We start from the raw sequence: 22441 nt of genomic DNA, 5'->3' as shown, positions 1-22441 counted from the left end.
CAGACAATACTTTGAGTATGGCTTTTGAACAAAATTCTATGAAGTCAGTTATATTTTGCTTTAAATTAGCATACAAAAATTGAAAATGTTTTGACCTATTCTTTTTAACCAAAAGCTACAGAATTCCTCTATGTTCCATAACCTGACCACTCCGTGTGTCACAAGGAAAACAGAAATGCTTTATTTTAAGTTTTTGTGATATTCTATTTCATGTGACTTGAAGTACAATAAAGGTTGGGATAAACAGACTTTATGCAACACCACATCCTACTACAGAACATTTCATAAGAGAAAAGGAATAAAGACTCCCACTGAAAAGCTGCTGGTGTCAAATAATCATTTATTCTGCTGTTGTTGACTTGCCCCCGTCTAAATGACAGGGGCTTAGCTACTGAAAGGAAACAATATTCCAACAAATGCTTGTGAAACCCTGAATAATTCTTGTCACATCAAAAGCCTCTGTGGAACTGTGTGCTTTTGGCTTTAGTGTTCTTTTTTTCTCACACATACAGAAACAATAAATGAGGAAATATATATGCTTATCAGAAAGAAGGCTAGTTTTAACAAACATCCTTCCCCAGCACATCAATGGATCTTAAACTGCATGTCTGAAGTTTGGGTGAACTTCAGGCTTGATGTCACATATCGTGCTCAAAAGCTTTTTCATCATGCTTTCCATGTTCTTGTGGTAGCTGCTAGTGAGGTTTCGGACAGTTTCTGTTGTTTGCTCTTCTATTTTAGCAGAGAGGTTGCCTTGGGAGCCCATTACCTGAAAAGCAGAAGTCCTCTGAGCAAAATAAAGGGTTATATATGACTATGTTTATTGTACTTTTCTTTATCATCTAGTATAAACATAACAGAAACATGTCAAAGTGCTTCCTAACAGTAAGGGTATGAGCTAGGTTGAACTGCATAAAAACAGGATTAAAGGGGACTCTTTCATATGCTCATTAGCAATGGGAATCTCCCCATATAATGAACTTTTCCCAGCTCACTGTGGGAACAACACTGTACATGTTTTGTCTTTTATATCTCTCATTTTAATTTGTTTCTATTTTAATGACTAGTCAACTAAGTTCCATCACCAGTGTGCTACGTTTGGCCTCACTGAGAATGAATGTGAGCACGGCTAAGGAGGAAAACACAGGAAAGCCTTCCTGACAATGCATAATTACAGTTTCAGAGTACTTGAAATGTCTTCAGCAGTTAGTGATGTATAACCTTCAACAAGCCTCACACAAGGTCTTTTAATGTTACATTTTCTTATCTGGCAAAATACCAGACAGCTTCTGGCACAGTTAATATCAGGACATTCGCTTAGAATTTAATTGACTCTAGACTTGCTGAACATTTTAGCAAGGTTAAGTTATAAACAGATGTACGTGTTCCAAATCCATTACTTTGCTTCCTTCTCCCCCACTGCCCCAACATCCCTCAAATTCTTCCCTTACGGAAAAGTCCTTCAGATACTGGCAGAGAAATTGGTTTCCAGCTAAAGAATTCCAGGGGAGAGCAGAAGACATTTCTGCACACTGACAGAGTAAGAAAGGAATAAGTAACATATTCTTCTTGTTCCTGCCATGGTCCTCTGGGGTGGACTAGCAGCTGAAGCTAACCTGTGATGTTAGTGGGATACCCAGAGGATGACCAGAAACAAGGGAAGAATCATTAGCTTTATTTTCCACATGATTTCAGCCGAACTTAGGCCTTAAAAGAAGGAAAAGCAGCTGAGTTAAGACCTTTTGCAGAAATCACCTTTGCAATTCTATTTATCAGTACCTGGCAGTGTAGTTTGTCCATAATCCTGATGTAGAATGCTTTCCAATTTGGGAGAAATACAGGGCATAGACATAACTGTAAATATCGGGAAAAGATTACAGTTTTCTATAGTAACTATTTTTAGTTGGCATTTTGTTTTAGCTTTTAGACAAATTGTAAGGGTCTCATGTGGGAAAGATTGTACAGCTTAGACCAGATTTATGAAGCTGATTTTCTCCACTGGAGAAAATAACTTTCTAGAGATCCCATATGGTTGTGTGTTATCCAGCTACTAAATACTTTTGAAAAACTTCATGAAAAGCATTATAATTTTAAGAATAGCCTCTGCAGACTGGGAACCCGCTCTCTCCGTTCATGCTAATACTGTAACTTGAGATAGTTGATTCTTATTCTCCTATGTATTTTTTTCCGCCCCTTTTTCTGCTTCTGAATTTTAAGACCTTTTTCTTCAGAATAGACACAATGCTGCTTAGTCTTTGATTTCTGCTGACCTTCAAGGCCTGTCCCTTATTTTGCCCATACTGGTTTTATGCTAGTGTCATTCCAAAGTCGCTAAAACGTTACATTGACTTGGAAGCCACAAAATTCAGAACTAGGCTGTAGTACATCTCCAGAGTTTAGTGATCTCAGACCCTGAGGACAAACGCCATGAGCACTAGCAAAATTGGTTTGAGATCCGGGCTTAAGTTCTGTATGTTTTGAAAAAAGATCTTGCATATTGTCACTCTAACCTCAAATTAGTCGTTGTTTTCTGTTGCTGCTGTTGTTCATCCTGGAATGATGTGGAACATCTCATTGCATGAGAAAATTTACCCCAGTTTGGATACAGCAATATAAAGAAAGAGGAGGAATAGCATTAAATGAGGCTGTGACAAAGAATTAAAAATACTTGTGTCCGAATACCTGAGCCAGTAAACTGAACTGGGCATCAGATTTCCCTCTGCACTGGCTTAGCTGGAACTCCTGACTGCCTTCCAGGCACAGGTTAATAATGATGAAATTTGTCTGGGTAGATAAATGTTAGACATAATGGGGTCAGGGAATGTGAAGGAGGACTGCAATGATCTTGTACCACGTGCTGTCAGTTGAGGAGCAATATGTGCTCTGTCCTGCTTGTGTGAAATGTTCAGTCAACAAACAGTGGCCTTTCCCTGCAGCTTTAATTTTGTTTGTGATGAAAAAATTGAGTTCACACCAAAGCAACATCTTTTCTCTTCTGGTATTTCAGACCTAAAACAAGAAGTCTGGCTTGACTGAAAAGGTGAACAAATTTCAGAGGTGTTTTTACTTTATTTTAGTGTCGGTAAACATCTGAAATTGTACATATGAGACAATTCCACCTGGCCTGACTGTGCGACAGTGTGTCTGGAGGCTGGCAGTATATGTTAGAGACTTTGTGTGTATATCTGTTCATAAGGCTTGTGATCTCTGCTGGAAAATGTTTTATGTGAAGTGTGACTGAAATGACAGGTTTGTAAAGCAGTTTTTATTTGACCTCTTTGGCTTTTTTTGTGACTGCTTTTGCACATGTAGTTTCCTCGCCTTTGCACAAAACAAGCCAGGGTAAAAACAAGAACAAAAACCTAAGAGGAAGGTCACCAAGTAAAAAGAGAATGGTATGTGAACCTTCATGAAAATACTAGATAAAACTGCAAGATGGCATAAATGTATAAAATGTACTATAATTCAGATATGAAAATATCAGCCTGACCATATTTGCTATGAAAACATAGTGAAAAACTCAAAAGTTTTGGTGATTTCAGTTTAAAGATGCACTCTTGTATGCAGTCAAAAAGGTCAGCGAAAGTGGAACGGAAATAGAAATATTTTAAATCTTTACTTTTACTGAAACATCCACCTTACTGAAACCTCCAGTTTCAAGACAGGAATGAGGTCTGTCTGGAGTTAAAGAGGACTCAAAGGTGGTTTTCCTTAAGGGAGATAAGTCTTCAAAGTACAAGCATGAACCAAATACAGAATCTGGACAAATTTAGTGGTGAAAGTCCACAATACCTTCTACAAATGCATTCAAAGCCTGTGAAGAAGTCAAAATGAAGCATATACACATCATAGGTGATATCTCTGAGTTTAATCAGTATGATCATGTTGGTTTGCAGAGGTCTCCATGTAACACTGTTTGAAGCAATTTGTTTTACCCTTGACCAGACCGACACTGCAAAAGAACATATGCAGGTTTCTTACTTACATTTGTTTGCTTATTCCTAAATTCCTTCTCCCTCTGTAATCGGTAGTGGTCTATCTCAGCTATGGCTTCTTCTTTGGCCTGCTTCAGCCTCTTTCCCTTTCCTAATGGAGGAAGAAACAGGGATTTACTTCACACTTGTCACTGTATCCCAAAAGATGAATCTCCCTAAATCAGAGGTATTTTACCTGGTGTAGTAAAATGGACAAAGCTTCAAGCAAAGTCAACAGCAGCTTTATTTGCACAAGAATGGTCAGAAGAGCCAAAGTGATTTAGGTAGGGTACTTTTCAACTGAAAGCCAGTCACGCAAGTACCCATCTTCTGAGACCAACTCCCTGTGCAAAAAGCACACATCAAATGAAAGGCTTGTTGGTTTGCTAACAACAGAAGTCTTTTTGCAACTACACATTTTCTCATAACACAAATGCTTTTTTTTTTTTATCACAGCTTGGTGTTTAAATAAATATCTATCTTTCCTTCATCAGCAATAGTAGCAGCCAGATAACAGATTTTAGTTGTCACTGATGGGAAAAGAAGTTATTCTGTAAGATTTGCTGTATTGATTGGTTGCCAGCATCCCTTAATCCTACACCAACTGGATTCTGCTTAGAGCTGGCAGATTTCCAAAGTACTGCAAGATAAGTCTTAACCACTACCAAACCAAGTTGCAACCTTCAGCCTTTGTCCTCTTCCCCACCCTTTTCCCCTAACATTTGTTAAATGCAGAGGTGAGTGGTTAAGAGAAAAAGGAGGTCAATGGTATTGTCTACCAATGTATAGAAAATATGAAAGTGCTTAAAAAGTGGGTTTTTTTCCTTTTCTTTTTAAACAGGAGGGTGATCTGTAAGGTTGCATTTTAGGCTGTAGCGGAAACTAGAGCCTTCCTCCTGAACAGGCTTGTTTTCTCCTTTCCAGATTTGGAGCTGATCAGCCTTTTATAAAGTTTTCCTTTAGGAGCAGAGCCGGGGGGTGGGGTGGGGGTGGAGTGGGGTGGGGATGTGATTCTCTGGAGCTGGAAGTCAGGGGGACTGACTATGATGAATTACAAAATTAATTAATTTTGTTCACTGTGAATAGTTACTTTGTCTTAGCTAAAATGCTCAGGGTTTGTCAAATCAAGCCCATGTAAGTCATTGCAGGACTGGGCACAAGGTAGTTCTTAGATCTAGCAAGGGTGTCACATAAAGGATAGGAGTAAAAGGTTTGATGGGAATGTGATGCTTAAGTTTTTACAGGAAGCAAGTGTTGTACATGTCATAACCACCCCACCATGATGAATCTCTGTCTGCCTTTTTTTTATAAAGTTAGTAAAGTTGCATGGATCTCCACAGGACTCTGCTACGCTACTTTGTGAGTAAAACGTCACTTTCTAACTAATGGGGCTGTAAACTTCTTGCACTAAAAGTTTATACGTTACATTCGAGACATCTGGGCTAATGCTGATTTTTGCGGTCTCTTCTGCTGTACAGGTAGAATTTTAGGAGTGGGAGGGGATAAGCTTGCTCCCTTTTCTTAATGGGAGAAATGTCTTAGATGGCTGAAAAAGCTATTGCTTAGTTGCTTAAATTAGGATATCACAAGAATGAGAGAGTGGAGGCTAGGCAACTAAAAAAGGCATTTTGATCTGATGCATGAAACATCTATTTATTTATTTATTTATTGCAACCTCCTACTTAACATCATTGAGCAATATGAATACTTTTTTAAGTTTTGTTTTTTTTTTTTTTGTGTTTTTTTTTTTTTTAATCTTTCAATTCAAGCACAAAAGTTGAAAACAGTACCTTTTCTAAAATCCTAAGGAACATTCTCCAACTAGGCTAGAAAGTTGAGTATTGGTATTTCTGATTTATTTTCTCCAGGCTGCTACGTTGGATTGGTTACACCTGTGCTGGACTAATGAAGCCGTATCAGATATGGCATATAGCAATCTTCTTCCACTGAGCATGGTACAATGAGGAAGCTGAATCTTGGGAGGAAGATTGTTGTTTTTGATACATCTGAGGTTCAACAAAAGCCTAGGTAAAATGCCTGATCCATTAATAAATTATTTGCCTAGTTGACAGCTCCTTCTGAAGTCATTATCTGCAGATGAGTGAGTAGAAGCAGAGAGATGCCTGAAATGTGAATTTCCTTTTAAAGTCTTGGACTGTTTGATTTTGTGGATGTGCTTGGATGTATTGTAGTACCTGGGGTGCATGATTCTATAAAGGCTTTTTACAGGAAGGAGGAACCTGGTGAGGAACTAGATGGCATTACTGACTCTCAGTTCATCAGTGCAGTGCTCTCTTGTGTAGTTAATTATATATATTTCTCAGAGTCCTTCTGCCACCGAGGCACTCTGCTTAAGTATGAAGGGGCAGAGAGGCAGTTTAAAATCTAGCGTGTACTTTCCCAGAGTTTGTACTTGTTTGATAAGGGCTGATTCCCTCAGCTTCTGTTACTCATTGTATGAAGTCTTGGGACCAGTATGCGTGAACTGACAGATTTGTGTAAGAGCCTGACGTCAGTCTGGACAGAAAAATTTGGAACCAGGTTTAGGTTTGTATTTTTTGAGGTTTCCCTTTTTCTCCTTTCCAAATTTGGAGCTGATCAGCCTTTTATAGAGTTTTCCTCTAGGAGGAGAGCTGGGGGGAGGGGGATGATTCTCTGGAGCTGGAAGTCAGGGGGAGTGACTATGATGAAGCTCTGCCAATTTCACCAGCTGAGGAACTAGATCTCTATAGCAAATTAAATTATTTCAAAATCAGTGGGACTTTAATTTCAAATTCCATCTGGGGGGCCATCTGTAGTAAATATGTTGCATATTTGGCCACCGGATAGATAAATAAATCTATTTAAAACGCACAAAATGGAAAGAGATTAACTATAAAACAACAGTTCATTTGCCTCTGACAATGTAGCTAGTGAACCAAGAAGTATATATACATACATGTCAGCTCTTGACAATGCGCTGGAGTAAGCACGATACATAGGATGTCACTGTAGGGTGGCAGCCATTTCATTTTTCCATGATGCCTTTAGGATTGGCACAGCAGGAACCTGCTGCTTCCTATTTAATTAAGTGGAAAAGCTGTGAGTAAATTACTGCTAGTTCAACAACGTTGAGGACAGAATCGGCAACTGCCAACATATGTGATAGTGCATATGCTGCACCTGATTAAGTTAAGCAGAAACTAGAGTTTAACCTGCTGTTTCAATAGAGACAAACCAAAATTAATTAATCAGTCTGTTATTAACCACTTGTCTGCTACCTTAGTTGTGCAACACGGGATTGCCTTTTCAAAGTCTTACTGATCTTCTGGATGGGATTCTCTGCAGAACACAGCTGAGCTGAAATCAAACCTTACACACTGAAGGGTGGCAGAGCATTGAAATTCAGCCAAGATCATGCAAAAAAGAGGGCAAGAAATACAGGAGGATGGGCAAACCTGTCCCTTTGACATTTCCTCTAGGATCATAAAGGTGAGGTACAGAAAGCTCCAAGTTTGAAGAGACATTTGCCACTAAGGGCATGCTGTGGGGGCCAGGTTAGCTGCTGTCCCAATGTCCCTCCTTCCCGTCCTTGAAGATGGGGAGCAGCAAAGCAGCTGTGCTATGCCTGGTTTTCTTGTCCACTGTTGTCCATGATTATGGTAGCTGACAGCCTATAAATTTCTGTGCATCATGTTAAATTGGGCAAATCTTAACTAACTTTCTGTAACAAGTCAGCCTTGTGTTAGATTTTCTCACTAACATGGGAAGGCATTATTAGCATGGAGAAAGGTTGTATTCTTCTTTCTAGGTATTTCTGTGATGTTAATGAAATACCTAGCTCTGGTTAGATCCAACACAACTGGGGAGGATTTTTAGGTCGTTGGGTTTTTTTAGGTCTTGGAAGAAAAAGACAGTAGAAAGCAAAAATGTTGCATTCTAATTTGCTCAAACAGTAAGTTATCTTACTTTCCAAAAACTGCCATGCTAAAATTTGCTTTCTGTTTTCAAACGTATCATCTAGGCTTCTAGCTGAATGTCTGCATAAAAATCATGTCATATGAAGAAGTTGCCAAAAATTAATCCTATTTTCTTTAAATAGGACCATTTCAATTGTCTTCAAGAGTGTTAAGTTGTCTGCAAAATGGGATTTAAGGATGCTCATTTTGAGAAGATTATTTTGCACTTTTAATAAAATACAATAGAAGCAGCTGATCAGTCCGTATAGCTTTTTCAGTAGATAAAATATGTCCTGGATATTATCCAAGAGAGTGCCATCGATATAATTCTGTTTACAATATCTTATTTTGATTAACATTTGTTTTTAATCTGATTTCCTGAAATCTTTCATCTGAGTTTTCATTTTATTAGGCACTAGAAATTCAAGCCAAGATATAAAAATCTATAGGAAAACAAGTTTTGTAAACTCAGTGTTCATGACACATTTGTTTCCCTTATTTTACCCAAAAGGATTTTCAGGAACTGATGTCTTGGCTCTGACAATGCTCAGTTATGTCTGGGATCCAAATTATGGTTAAAGCAATAATGATAGATAAAGCACTGCTGTGTATAAAAGGCCAAAGGACTGCAGACTGTTTTGCTTTGTCTTTTAATCAATGTAATAGTTTCAGCCTTGCATGTGTACATTTACCAACAAACTATTAATAATTTGCCAGGTATAAATGACATCAGCCAATGATACAGTAAAGATATTGCAAGCCAGGATAAAGGGTATTGAGCAAGAAATATGAAAAAGCATGTACAGAGGAGCTTTAGCTATATTTTTGCTTTGCATCATGTCTATAAATATAACTTTATTTATTTGCTAATTTTTCAGTTATCCAAAGTGGATTTTGCATTACAAACAGCTGCACATATGTCAACAAAACCTAGGCCCATTATCTGTTTGTATACAATATTGTGTGTTCACGCTACATTTTGATCTGGTTATCTGAGTATCAACTGTAAACAAGTTTGCATAAAGGTAGTTTTGCTAATCACATTTTCTTGAAAATGACTTTTCCTGGTTGTGTCCCATGAACAATCTGCCATTCATTCTTCTCACATTATGAAGTAAAATAGAATAGTCAGACTCATTTGTATAGTGGTGTTTGCTGTGCAATGACTGTTTGCAGTGACAAAGGAGGTCATAATGTACAGTTTAGCAAGGACGGGACTGCGTGAGCACTCACTGGATGGGTTCATTGCTTTCACTTGCAGCCCAGATCAGCAGAGTGCCCAGCCCTGAACAGAAGCTGCTGATCTGAACTGGCACCAGCTGGATCTGGGCTGGCATTTTCTGACATGAAGCAGCATGTCCTCGCCTTGTTTCACTGAATTGTGTGTGCACAGGTTAACCGATAGCACTGGATATATTGGTTGCATTTTATGTATTTGCTTTTATCTTAGTTTTTATGCTCAGAGACAAACTATGCAATCCTTTCTGCTAATCTAACTGCAGAATCACTCTGGGGAAGATACTGTTGAAGTAATTCTGACTTGGCATAACTGGATTTGGCACTAAAAGAATCCCTTTTGTCCTTATCCCACAGTATTTAAGTTATGCTGGTATAGTTAAGTATCTATGGTGGTGTAGTGACATTGCTATGAAAAATATTTAAATTAAGGACAACATGGAAATTTTTTTATTTTTTTGTAGCTTCACTGTGAACCTGTTGTAATGTTGAATATAATAATGACTGTCTAGGCATTATTATTCTGTTAGATTAGCTGTAATGCTTGGTTTAGCACAAAATCCAGGGTGGACTAGTCCTTAGAAAAACCCAAATCAGGAACATTAAGGCCCTACCTTGCATGTGTGATCACGAAATCTAAAATTCACAAGAGCTTTGCTGTTTGCACCCTAGTAGAAACTGTTGGCAGTATTTAACATGAACAAAAAGACCTACCAAAGTCTTTAGGCTGTAGATGAATATGCCGCTTCATTAGTTATTTAAATTTTTTGCCCTTGATCTGCTATACCGAGGAATAAAATCTCTTAGAAATGCTTGAGGTTTTTCATGGGATCACACAGAGCTGCTGAGGCTGGAAGGGGCCTCCAGGGTCTGCTCTAACCCCCTGCTCAGAGCAGGCTTGGCAATGGCAGCTTGATTAGGGCCATATCCAGCGTGTTTTGAATATCTCTGAGGATGGAGACTCCACAGCCTCTCTGGGCAGCCTGTTTCTGGGCTTGACCTCCCTCACAGTTATAGAGTTCTTTTCTTATGTTTAAATTTGTGCTATTGCCTCTTGCCCTTTCAATGGGTGCCATTGAAAAGTCTGGCTCTGTTGTCTTTACCCGCCCCCCCAGATTTTCATGTATGAGAAATTTTTATTTTCCTTAATTTTTATAAAGGCAAAAAAATGTTTGGCCTTAAAAGTAATAGAGAAGAAATTCATACTGATAAAATATTTTTACTCCAAATATCTTTACTGAAAGCAAAATACTTAGTAGCTGTTTTTCTGTAGCCGCTGAATAACTCCTACCAGTATATTAGTGTTGAGGTAAGCATAAGCAGTGGTTTAATTCAAGTTTCTAACTCAGAGGGGTCTGGAAGATATTTTAACTGTAAGAAGCCCTGTGCTTATCACAAGTACTCAGTGTGGGGCTGAGGTGATGACAGACGAGTGGTTTTTGCAGAGTAGAATAAATGCATCTGTAACCATGTCTGGATTCTGCAAGACACTCATCTTCAGTCATTACTTTTACGTTACAATGTTACTTTTCATTTTTGGAGCTCCTTAATTTACAAAACCTCTTTTTAACTGGCTGTTTTAGAAAAAGCTAAACTGACTTTTCTGGTTTTAAAAACAAACCCAAATGAAATGAAAACAACAAAAATAACTGAGACCAAAAATAAAGGGTAATCAACATCAAGCTATCATAGCTAAAGGCCTGATTCTGCAGCCTGTGTTCAGACCAAGCTCCCATTCCCTCCACTGGGTGCTGTGCATTTTTAGGTCATATGTTTTCTTGCTTCTTGCTTTGGGGAACAGTGCATTTCCTCTGCCCTACATGAGGAGGGAAGAACCATCCCACCCAGAGCACCTCATTTGGCTATATAAGGGTTGAATCACTTCTTAATTATTCCTTGCTTTCAGGGGGGACCAGCAACCCCCAAACATGTCTTTTTTTGTGAGCCTTTTGTTTTATGAAAGTGGGAGGTGTTTGTTTTTTTTTTTCCTCTGTTGCTTCTGCAAGGCACAGGCAGTTGCTGGGTGCTCAGGGAAGGGGTATTGCCTTTCTACTTATTTTTTGTATGCTGCTGTACAAATTAAAATGTCACACTAATAATTAATGAACACACAGCAGTGCTGATTTGTGTGTAGAAGGGATATAGAAACTACCCAAATTATTTTTGTTTAGCTTCTATTTCTCCCTGGAAAACAAAATATATTCCTTCATCACACTCTTGCTCCACATGACATCATCTTCATGCATTTTAGTTGAGTCCTTCAGGACAATATTGTTTCCTGCTGCTGGTTTCTAAATTGAGATAACTCCATGAAAGAGTATTAATGTTTCAGTGCTAATGCAGGTCAGTGACTCATGTGGTTGGTATCTACATTCAGGAGAATAATGTCACTATATTTTGCATTAAATCACTGGGAGATGAATGCAGAAAATGAAGGAAATAGATATTGGAAAGACTCTGCCAGGAGACTTCTTTGTTTTAAATTATTCTAGCAGACACCTTCATTTTTATATTTGTTATTATTAATTTTTTGCTTATATATGACTAGAATAAAAATATTTGAATTTATTATTATTGGATATCTACACATGCTTTGCCCTGGGCATTTAGGCATTCAGTAAACAAGACGTTTATTTTAAATTGAACATTTAATCACTTGCTGATTACTTGTACCATGTAATAAGACTTATATGAGTGACTTACTACACACTGACAATGCTTGTGATTGTACCATGACTTTGATTAGTATCATTGTGTTGAAGTCTCTCTTTGTTTTCATATAATTTTTCTGAAGCCCAGCTGAGCTTAGAAGGCAAGTTACTAGATTTCATAAATAAATAGGAACCCTGAAAAATTTATACAAGACCTATAAAGAGAAATAGAGAGTTTGGTGTCTGGTCCTCCAGAGCTGGCAGCCAGAGGTGTGTAGGCTTCTAGTTTAAAATAGCTAAGGAAGGCTGTAGTGACATTATTGGCATTGAGATAAAGCAAGAATAAATCTAGCTGACAGGATGAATGTAACAAAGAAAACCTTATTTAACGTAATAAGGCATGTGTGTGCGTACACACAATCATACATGTGCACACAGAATTTTAAGCAAACTCTGAATGTTCAGGTTTGGTTAGATGCCTGGCTGCAGTCAAAGCACAGCACTAATGCAAGTGAGAAGAAAGAATAGGAGCAGTACAGCTGTGATGTATACAGATGAAATAATGCTGTTTTTCCCTGAGCCACTGTGATTCTGAAGAGCTTACAGTTGAAAACTACAGTAAAACCAGGCCAGCTACTTACGTTTTTTGGCTTCCTCCAGTTTGTCCTTGGCACGTTTTTCTGCCTGTAGAAGCTGCTGGATTCCCTGAGACTGGCTGGTCATGTTGATTGCTGAAGCCAGTGCACTTCTGCAGGGAATGGAGCTCAGAGGGATTTTTATACAGCTGCCAGGCTCTTCCTTGTGCTTCTTGTTCTGTCTGTTATTACAACAGCCTTCCAGATTGCACCAAACCAGCTGGCTCTATCCGGATTGCTGCTGGGCGAAAAGGCCTGCTTAGTGCAATCAGAAAAACACAGCAGCGAGGTTGAAAGGAATGTTCTCCCCTTCTCAGGGTCACAGAAAAGCTGAAGTATCTGATTAACACATTGGGAGAAGATGAGAAGAGCACTCCAAGTGGCTTGTAGTTTAATGGGGATTTTTTTTTTTAATCTTTTACTGCTGAAGCAGAATATAGTTAGTCTTGTCAGAGGAACTAAGGAAAAATAATTGTTTCTTGGAATTTCCTTTTAATAAAACTTCCCCTGAATGTGAAGAATCAGACTCAGTCAACAAGTAGTTTTGGTTGAACACAGTGAACTGGTTGTAGGATTCTGTTTGGTGTTACTTCTTAACATTATTTGTTAGAGTTTTTTCACTTAAAAAATCTTCATTAGAAATTAATTCATCGGAGACTAAAGTTTAAAAAAGCACGTGGTGATTGAGGTGTGCTCTGTGCTGTAATCTGCCACGAGGGACATGAGTGCTGTGGTGGGAAGCTGTGGGATTAGCTCTAAGATACAGACACTGGAAAGGTATGACTGGTTAGGTCTTTCAAGTCCTAACACACACAAGAGCCAAATGAACATGTAAGCATGGCTGTAGATGCACATATTATTCCCTATGGTAGGAAAGACTGTTTTGTGAGCTACTGCATGAATAAGCAGCATGTTCATATTGTGTATCCTTATTAAAAAAACCAACAAATCCCACTGTCACAGGTACTTCGGCCATTGCACAGGAGGGAGACATGTCAAGATGCATAAATAAAACAGATTTTTTTTTAAATACTTCATAGCATGAGTAAAGCATATTTATTGCAAGTTCTTCTGACACAGGACCAGAGATCACCTTCTGATGTAAATGTTTTTTTCTGGCTGCAATTATATATAGAGAGATATATATTTATACATATATGTATATAGATATGATTTCTGCATATACATTATAAAATATGTATATATAAAAATTATTTGGTGCCCTCAGCTCACGGCCCTTGCTGTAAGGCCCTTTCTTTTCTGGGGCTTCTTAGGGCAGCTGTGCCATGCTATTTTCTTGCTGCAAGGCTGTTACCTGGTCCTTATAAAGGAAAGGTGTACTGTTGTTATTGTTATGAAGTTTTTGTTTTTTTCCTAAATAGCTGCAGGCTTGAGGGAAAATGGAGGGAGCAGCCTTTTGCCCTATTACTGTCCTCAGCTGTGCTCTGAATGACAGTAGCACTGAGACTTCGAAAAGGAAGTTTTGTTTTCTGATTCGTGCTATTGTGGAGTCAAATTCCACCCAGGCTCCCTCTCAGGAAAATGCCTATTTTTTACAGTGTATTAGCCACTGAGTTTCTTCCTTCATCCAGAAACTGTGTGAGATGCCTCCTCACCTCCAGCACTGAAATCAGAGGTCTGCTCTAGTTGCAAGAGAGTGGACATGGCACTATTTTTAGAAGATTTTAATGCATAGCCTTGAAGTTTATTTTATTCAGACATAGAAGAGGAAGTGATGATCAATTGTACGGAAAATGTGGAAAGGGTAGGGTTAGGAAGCCTGTTGTGCCACTGGGGCTTAGCTCCAAATGGTGTGACTGGCAAAGAAAAGCAGAAGTGGAAAATGAAAGTAAAAAATGAAGAGGTTTGGTTTACTTGGGGCAGGAAACTTGGGCTCAGAACTTTAAAGCAATAGTCACTTAAAAATTAAATAGGAAGTGAAAATGTCAGGCTTGTCTCAGACATCAAAAGTATATTCCAGGCAGAGGGTCTTGTCAAGCAATTTCATTGCTACCAGAAATGTTACAAAACTGCTAGCAAACTGTTGTTTCAGAGTTTCTGGACTTGGCTGAAAGCATCAGGGTCAGACCCTTTGATTTTTCACAGCAGTTCTCAATGCTGTAATTATGTTACGTCGGCCTCAGTAATGATCTGAATTTTGATATTTACAATCTGTTAATTTTAATTAGTATTTCACAGAAAATAGTTTTATATGATGAATTTTTATAGAAAAAAATACCACCCTTGAACAGATTACAAAGCTCTTCTATTGTTAAAAAATTCATATATTTCTTAAGGACATCATTTGAGCTGCAGATGTCACAGCTCACATATTTCAATGCTTTTTGGAATAATAATAATAATAAAAAAAGTCTCATTTTATAATTTTCCTTGTAGTTAGTTCATATACAGTGTGGTGGCATGCCATGCTGCTACTCCTCATGGCATCAGGCAGGTACTGGTACACCTCTGCAGGGGAGAAGATGGTCATTTATTTTGGCTGGTGCTTATACACATTTTGTTAGACTCCACACAAAGTATTGCTGCTTAGAACAAATTTCAAAGCTTGTCTGATGATGATGGTGATGATCTCAGACTATGTTGACATGGCATCTCTGTGTATCCCACCTCATGGATAATTCATTAAAATAAAATAGGTTAAGCCATCAACTGACCAAACAGGCTCCTACTTCACCATACAAGCTAATAAGAAACTTCTTTATGTCGTAGTCACTGGCTTTCCTTCCAAGTCAGTTCCAGACTCATTTAATTAGAGAAGAGAAGCCGATGTGGTGACTGGTGATGAGGGGAGGAGAGGTGTTACCAGAAGAAAAGAGGGCAGAGAGGTTTTTGGAGGGTTTGTGGGTTTGTTTTCTGTTTGGGTGTTTGTTTTGTTTGGTGCTTTTTGTTTGTTGCTTTTGTTTGTTTGTTTGTTTTAAAGACCCCTCCCTTTTCTCCTCAGCATTTCATCCTGCTATCTCGGTCCCCAGAATTTCCTGAGCCTTTTCTGGTTATCTTCACTGACAGAAAGGGAAAAACGGGCTCAGTTCTGGCATTCTTGCTCCCCAAAGCAAAGCCGTGGAGCAAGGAAATCAAAAGTCTTACAAGGGTTCAGAGACCCTGCTGAGCTCCTCCTGCTCATCCACAGCTTAACCAGCAGAAATACTCTGAATCAAGCATTTTTAGTTTAGACGGAGGCTGTGCAGCTGCTGTCTTCTCTCTGCAGTGGGAAGGTCAGGGCCAGTGGGTAAGTTCATCCCAGGTAGTTCAGATTATTTTATTTGGAAAAAAATCTGCTTGCTGTTACTCAGGTTGAGCCTAACCTAGCATGAATATAACAACTTCTCAGTCTGTCTACCACTGAGCAGTAAAGACAGTGCTGTGGCATCCTTTAACTGTGGTTTAAATGTGCACAGGCCCTCCTGTATGTAGGAGGGCAGCAGGCAGAGTTTCCGCTGAAATGTGTTTAAGTTGAAGGTCTCCCATTCATTGTCTCTGTGGCCGTATTTCCCAAAGCACACACATTTTTTAATCATTTTTTAATTATAAAAAATATTCTTTTCAAATGAGCTGCTATCAATACTAAGTAGTATTCTTTGTTCAGGCTACAGCTTCAAAGCAGTGATACTGATTCAATGATAAAGCGTTCAAATCAGTGGCATGTCAGCCAGGGCAGCTGGCGCAGATGCTTTTGTATGTCAGTGTGCGCCTTTTGTTTTGTTGCTCTAGAAAGGCCCAGTAAGGAAAAGCAGGGTGCACACCTGCATAGCTTCCTACATCACGATGGGGACTGCTTTTCTGAAGAAAATGGAGCACCTTCAAATGGAGTAAGATCTATCATGTTGAGAAAGAGTAGTGGGCTCCTGTCAGCATTGATGTCAAAAGGTCTTTGTGCATGAATTAAAATGTATGTAGTAAAAACCGTCACACATTTCTCAAAATCATGGCCTTTTCTCTCTGAATTAAACAACCATGTTTGCTTATATTAAAAGAAAAATAGTTATGAACTTTGTGCTGAAGCTGTAATTATGTCTGCAAGCTAGGATTCTTGCTACAGCATTTTCTGATAGTGACGTTCTTGCTCTGTTGACAACAGGACAGTTGACCGCAGCAGCCTGAATTTCACCCAGAGGCCTGAAAAATATGGGAACAAATAGGTAAGCAAAGCTGAATAAATATTAAAATATTGCCGGAGGCAGGTTGCTGCCATACTGTCTGGGTGAGCTTATTGACTGCTGGCCATGTCTGTCGACACAAACCCAGCTTCAATTGGCATAGCAGTCTGCCTACCCTATATTGAACACCTACCTGTAAACCAACTCATATTTTTTCCTAAATTTGGCCTGTGTCTAGATAGGAAAGTTTGCAACTATAGTTGGTTTAGCATTCAGGGAAAGCCAATGTAAGCTGTGTATTCAATTATTTTTGCTAAAAATCTCTTCAACTCCCAGAAGAAAAATTAAGAAAAAAAAAGTATCCTTTTTTTCCCCACTACCTATGTGATAATTCAGGTAAAGTAAATAATTTTTTTAAAAAAAAGGTGAAAAAAAAAACCCAGGGCAGAAAAAGCGCCACAGTCTCTAAAACTTCCAGGTTAACTTGACCATCAGTATGGTTGTGATTATTTCCTACTGTCAGTGTGTGGTATGTCACCCCAGCCAGCAAGTAAACCCCCACCGAGCAGATTGCTCACTCCCCCTCAGTGGCATAGGGGAGAGAATCAAAAGGGCAAAAGAGAGAAAACTTGTGGGTCAAGATAAAAAGATTAAAAAGTGAGGGGAAGGGATGGGGGGAGGCAAAGTGATGCAAAGGCTGTCACTCATCACCTCCCACAAGCAGACCAATGCCCGGTCAGCCACTAAATAGTAGCTACTTTGGAAAGACCAAATCCCCTGTTTTATTTCTGAGCCTGGCATTACGTGGCATGCAATACTCCTTAGGTCAGTCTGGGTTGCTGTCCCGGCTGTGTCCCCTCCCAGCCTCTTGCCCACTCCAGCCTGCTCCCTCGGGGGGCAAAGTGAGGAACAGAGAAAGCCTTGACACCCTGCAAACACTGTTCAGTAACACCTAAAACATGGGTGTGCTATCAACACAATTGTAGTCACAAGCCCACAACATGCAGGCTGCGATGAAGCAATTGACTCCACCCCAGCCAGACTGAGCACGCAATGTTTCCTTTCAAATAATGTTTCCTCTTTTTTCTTTTCCCAGTGCAGCTCTTTGCTATCTTCTTTCCCACCCTTCTGCACAAACAGCATGCCTCTTCCCTTATTACATCCTCTCCATGATTTTTAGCATTGCTGCCTTCCCCAAAAGAAGTTTGCAGCCTCACCAGTTTCATGTGTGCAGGCAGGCAGGGAGGGGAGGGGAGGGGAAGGGGGAGTCATGTAAGTATATTTTGAACTATGTAGGCTAACCAACAAGTCGCATCCATGTCACAGGTCAACATCCACTTGAAGAAAACCAAGAGTAGTATACCAGAAAATTTCAGTGCTGTCTCAAATTAGATTTACCAAGATCAACAAAGATGCCACAAAGAAAATAGTTCAACTTTGCAGCCTGGAGGAGCTGAACCTGTAGTCTTCTGTACTGTACTTACGTGCTGCTGCTTTGTATATACCTCAAGGTCATTTAACCAATTTGCTGACCTTTGACAAAATCTTAATTTTCTACTCAGTCATTTCATTGTATTTCATTCCAGCTCTGAGCAACACCAGCTTAAACTGAAAGTGAATAAAAGGAATAAGAAGAATAGTCCACATAAAGCAAGAGATTATTTGGAAAGGTAAGGCACAAAACATGGGGTGCAAAAATGCTAAACACTGGCAAACCTTTTATAACCAGAGTAGACATCACCTTAGCTAAGCTAGTCCCTGTAAAATTTCCTGATGTTATTCCTGATACAGTTATGAAGGTGATGGGGGTGTTTTTCTCCTTATTCTGTAAGACCTGCGTTTGAATTAGCGTTCCTAAAACAAGCAACATGTACATGTGCTTATGCTAGTACACGTGTACATACACAAGCATGTGTTTGTTCATTGAGATTTAAAATCTCTATTTCCTCACTTTCCAATGCCTTCTAGGATTTTTGGTTTAACAACAACAACAACAAAATATAGAATTTACCTTCCCTTCATAAAAGAAATCGGAACATTAACTAATTTTAGCCTATTCACCACTTTACATCATGTCTCCAGTATTTCTGTTCTTTGTTTCTCTCACTCCTCATATGGCTGTCGGAGTAGCAAGTCTTGCATGTCAGGCAGTTCCTCATCTTAGAGGAGGAAGGACTTTTCTTGTCAAGCCTTCATGCAGTAAACACACTATTTTTTTTTTTTTTTTGCCAGTCAGTAACACAGAGGTTTGAGTTTTGCTTTGCAGAAAGTAATTCTGCTGATAAGGATCTCTGTATGTTTTACGTAAAGCATTTGTCCCTCTTATGGGCTTGGAAAAAAGGTCAAAATTCACCATTTGTTTTGCTGTTCTTTCAAACACTTGCAAGTAATTCTGGAACTTAGCTAAACTCAGCACAGTTATAGCATGTTAAATGGGTCCTGACTTACAGTGTCAGACTTCTTTAAAAGTTGGTTGATTTATTCTGCTGCGTGCAGAGTGTTTTTAAAAAAAAAAAAAAAAAAAAAAAAAAAGCCACCATGCCCACGTCCAGCACACTTCATGTTTTCCTACTGTGAGGAATTTTGCTGCTTTATCCAGCAAGGAGATGTATCTAAGGCCTTCCTGGTAGATTTTCCTTCTATTTTCAGGGCTGCCACTGCAAAAATTGCATCAGATTATTTTCTCTAAGCTGGCTCTGGCCAACTGGTCAATGGCATGATGCATCACCAACCGGTCAGTGTTTCTAATCCAGGGCTATTATTTTTAAAGCATTATTTTATGCATATAGTACTCTTTAAGATGCAAATACTATGGCATAACTTGTGAAGGAAAACATGGGAACTGCAATCAGAGAGTTAGAGCTAGCTAATGCTTACAGCTGACAGAAAAGTACCACTTTGCATGGGTTCAAGACCTTGTATATTGAAGGAACCCATCGCCGCTGGATCCAAAGGCCACCACACAGATTATCTGCTCTCGGTTAAAGGCAGGAGATGACCAGTCTCACAGGAAAGCTTGGGGCCCAGCAGAGACCCCCCTTCTCCTTGTGGTACTTGTGCCTCCCACAGGCCTGCTGCTAGGCTGCCTGCTAGTAAGGCATGGAGCTGCCAGGCTAACCCAATGGGGAGGAAGAAGTGAGGTGAGGGAGCAAGACATGGGGTTATAGGACTGGTTTGAGGTAGTGGGATTGGGGTAGGAAGATGAAGCTGGTGGGAGCCAGCTGCAGAGAAGTTGGGGCCCTCATAACACCTTTTCAGAGGAAAGGTGAGGTGAGGCTCTAAACTTTGCTTTTGGCCCAGTGTTTTTTGGTATTGTCCTTTGTGTGGGATGGAAAATAACAGCAGTGGCGATCCAGAGATAGGTCGAAAGTGATGTGTATCATTGTCCTGGAAGTGTAATAGACTGAAAAGGTGCATTTCTGACAGGAATTGTGCTTTTAATGGTGGATCTTGGAGCAGGAGCCACCATGGAAGAGTTCCTCCTATGTCTCCCTCACAGCTCCTGTGTGGAGATGTTGTCTCTGTATTTCTGTGGTTGTTGCACAGAAGTTTTAGGGGTCAAACTTTGCCTGGGAGATGCAAAGAACAAAGAGGAACAAATTATTGTACAGTAGGAACATTTTGGAAGTTCCTTGTCTACCCACAGGGAGTATTTTCTAGCCCTGCAGAGAGCCACAAGATTTCTGGTATCATGCAGCGTTTTAAAGGGGAATGTGTGACCACCAATTGGTGCTGTTCTGAAGTCATCACAAGAACAAGGTGGATGACTTTTTAGAAAAAAAAATAATTATATTTTTAATATAAAATGGAACTTCATTAACCTGCAGTTAATATGAAAAGTTTTCTCTGGTAAAATATGGTCAGACAGGAGCTGCTGGTAATGTCAATATAGACAAATTATGATCATTTGGTTATTCTGAGAAGCTGCCTAATTTACCTTTGAAATAAATTCCTGGAAAGGTTTCTTTTTCTAGAGAAAGAATTAGACTACTATGAATGCACGGAAGTATTCTCTATATTTCTGTCTGAGGATATTTGGAATACTTGTATTGCTCTTTTTTGATACCATGGTGAACAGCAGAAGTAGCATGGATTAAACCTTCTCCATAGAGCATGGCAGAAGCTGTAATAGAAGTCTCAAAAGAAAAAATCATTGCTTTGAAAAACCTCAAAAGATACATTAAAAAAAGAAGCTTCATGCTTATGGTAAGGTAGCCCTTGACAAAAGGCTACATAATATTGGCTCTCAAAACCCTCTTGAAATTAAATTAAATCCATTGAAATTATCTAGTAAAGGCCTAATGAGTAATAGCTTGCTTTCTGTCAGTGTGCCCTACTGGATCTTTTCCTTTCAAGCCACCTGAGATCCTCCTCTAAATAGTAGAGGTGATTGTAGATATGTGTCCTAGAATTCAGAATATTACAGCAGTTCAGCTTTTCTAGGTAGGGGTGATCACCTTATGCCAAAGTACTGAGAATCTCAGAAATTATTCTTTTTCTACCTCTTTCTGGCCACTCAATGACTTCTTACCTTCAGAACAAAAATTACTCTGGCTTTATGAAATAACCTGTGATAGTAGGGAGAGCAGTGCCTGCATTTTGTAGGTGCCAGCAGCTCCCTCTCGGCGTTGGCTGTCCAGAGCTTCATGTTCAGTACAACCTTGAGGCAGGCTTCTGCAGCCACCTTCATTCCAGCCCTTTTGTTGTCCCCTACAGCTGTGTTGTTATGAATCCCACCTGAGAAGGAGAGGGATAGAGATGGTGATGAAAAGACAAGGCTTTCTCCTTGTGAGCTGCAGCGAGGTGGGGTGGGAAGCACTCACCTGTGTACATTAAATAACTGTGTTGTGTTACAGTGTCAAGATTTTTGGATGTTGTGCAAACTGACTATAACAGCAACAGGCTGATATATTTTTCATAATGTGCATACTATGTCCTATATACTCCAGAAAAAAAACCAGGAATATGTGTTATTACACTGGGGACTGCTTTGAAGCATTACAAGTAGAGCACTATGATCTCCCTGTAATTTCCCAGTATAAATTATCTCCTTTCATTGTAATATCTTTGATACCAGTGTTTTCTTCTGACCCTCTCACATTTCTGTTTTTGCAGTTCTGCAGTATGTGAAACACTTGTTATTACAGCACTGATGATACTGAAGAAATAACAAGGCTCTACACCATAGAAAGTTGTATCAATAGGTATGTGAATTAAAGAGTGGGAGGGGAGCTGGCGGTAAGAAGTTCAGAAACCTGACACTTTACAGTAACTTTGACTTCCTCTATACAAATGTTTGCTGTTTTGAAGTTTGCAGATTAAAAATATAAAGGGATGACTTGGTTATGGGAACCTTTCTGCTCCCCAGACAGTATCTGATAGGCTTGTTACCAACAAACCAAAGGTTTGTGTGAAAGTATACTTATGCCTGTGGCTAGATATATGTTGTACTGTTATTGGGCTCACAAATGTTAATAATATCTTAACAGTCTCCATTTTCAAAGAATCTATGTTTATTTTAGAAAACTGACCTGAAAAATAGTTTGCAAGGAGAACCTTCAGAGTTCTCTGCAGGAACATGACTTGAACATATTGAAACCTACCAGCATTTGAGGATGAAGATGCTTTAGTTCCTCATCTACCAGCAGTTTGTTTGAGCTCTGAAGGAGTGGATTAGTGGTGCAGCAAAGAGGCATCCTCAGTCTCCAGAGGCAAGAACTATGGATGCTATGGCAGGACAGGACCTCTACCACACAGACAGCCCGTCTGTGTCCTGGTCTAGAGAGGATGCAGAGATGTCCCACTCCTTTACTGTGCTGCATGATGTCTTTCAGGTTGTCTAACAGCTGCAGGCAGCAGTGGGGAACAAGCAGTGCACCCACATTGCTTTTA

The 22441-nt window shown here is 39.4% G+C and overlaps 2 protein-coding genes across 3 annotated transcripts in view; one reads left to right on the top strand and one right to left on the bottom strand.

Annotated features, from left to right (window-relative positions):
* Nucleotides 1-330: 330 nt before the first annotated feature.
* ATP6V1G3 (ATPase H+ transporting V1 subunit G3) lies at nt 331-12631 on the bottom strand. Its single transcript, XM_075038874.1, has 3 exons — nt 12441-12631; nt 3986-4086; nt 331-769 (listed from the first exon to the last, which is right to left on the bottom strand). Exons 1-3 carry the CDS (start codon nt 12520-12522, stop codon nt 596-598), a joined length of 357 nt encoding a protein of 118 aa, XP_074894975.1. The 5' UTR covers nt 12523-12631; the 3' UTR covers nt 331-595.
* The window catches only part of PTPRC (protein tyrosine phosphatase receptor type C), a 106902-nt gene continuing 91799 nt past the window's right edge, over nt 7339-22441 (top strand). For both annotated transcript variants that reach the window (XM_075038872.1, XM_075038873.1), the window contains exons 1-4: nt 7339-7445; nt 16531-16591; nt 18136-18219; nt 21665-21753. The gene's annotated coding sequence lies outside the window, so the exon portion shown is untranslated. The remainder of the gene's footprint in view (nt 7446-16530; nt 16592-18135; nt 18220-21664; nt 21754-22441) is intronic.

The sequence above is a fragment of the Buteo buteo genome, chromosome 10, assembly GCF_964188355.1.
Source record: "Buteo buteo chromosome 10, bButBut1.hap1.1, whole genome shotgun sequence".
NCBI lineage: Eukaryota > Metazoa > Chordata > Aves > Accipitriformes > Accipitridae > Buteo > Buteo buteo.
This window is presented reverse-complemented; position numbering and strand designations above follow the sequence as displayed.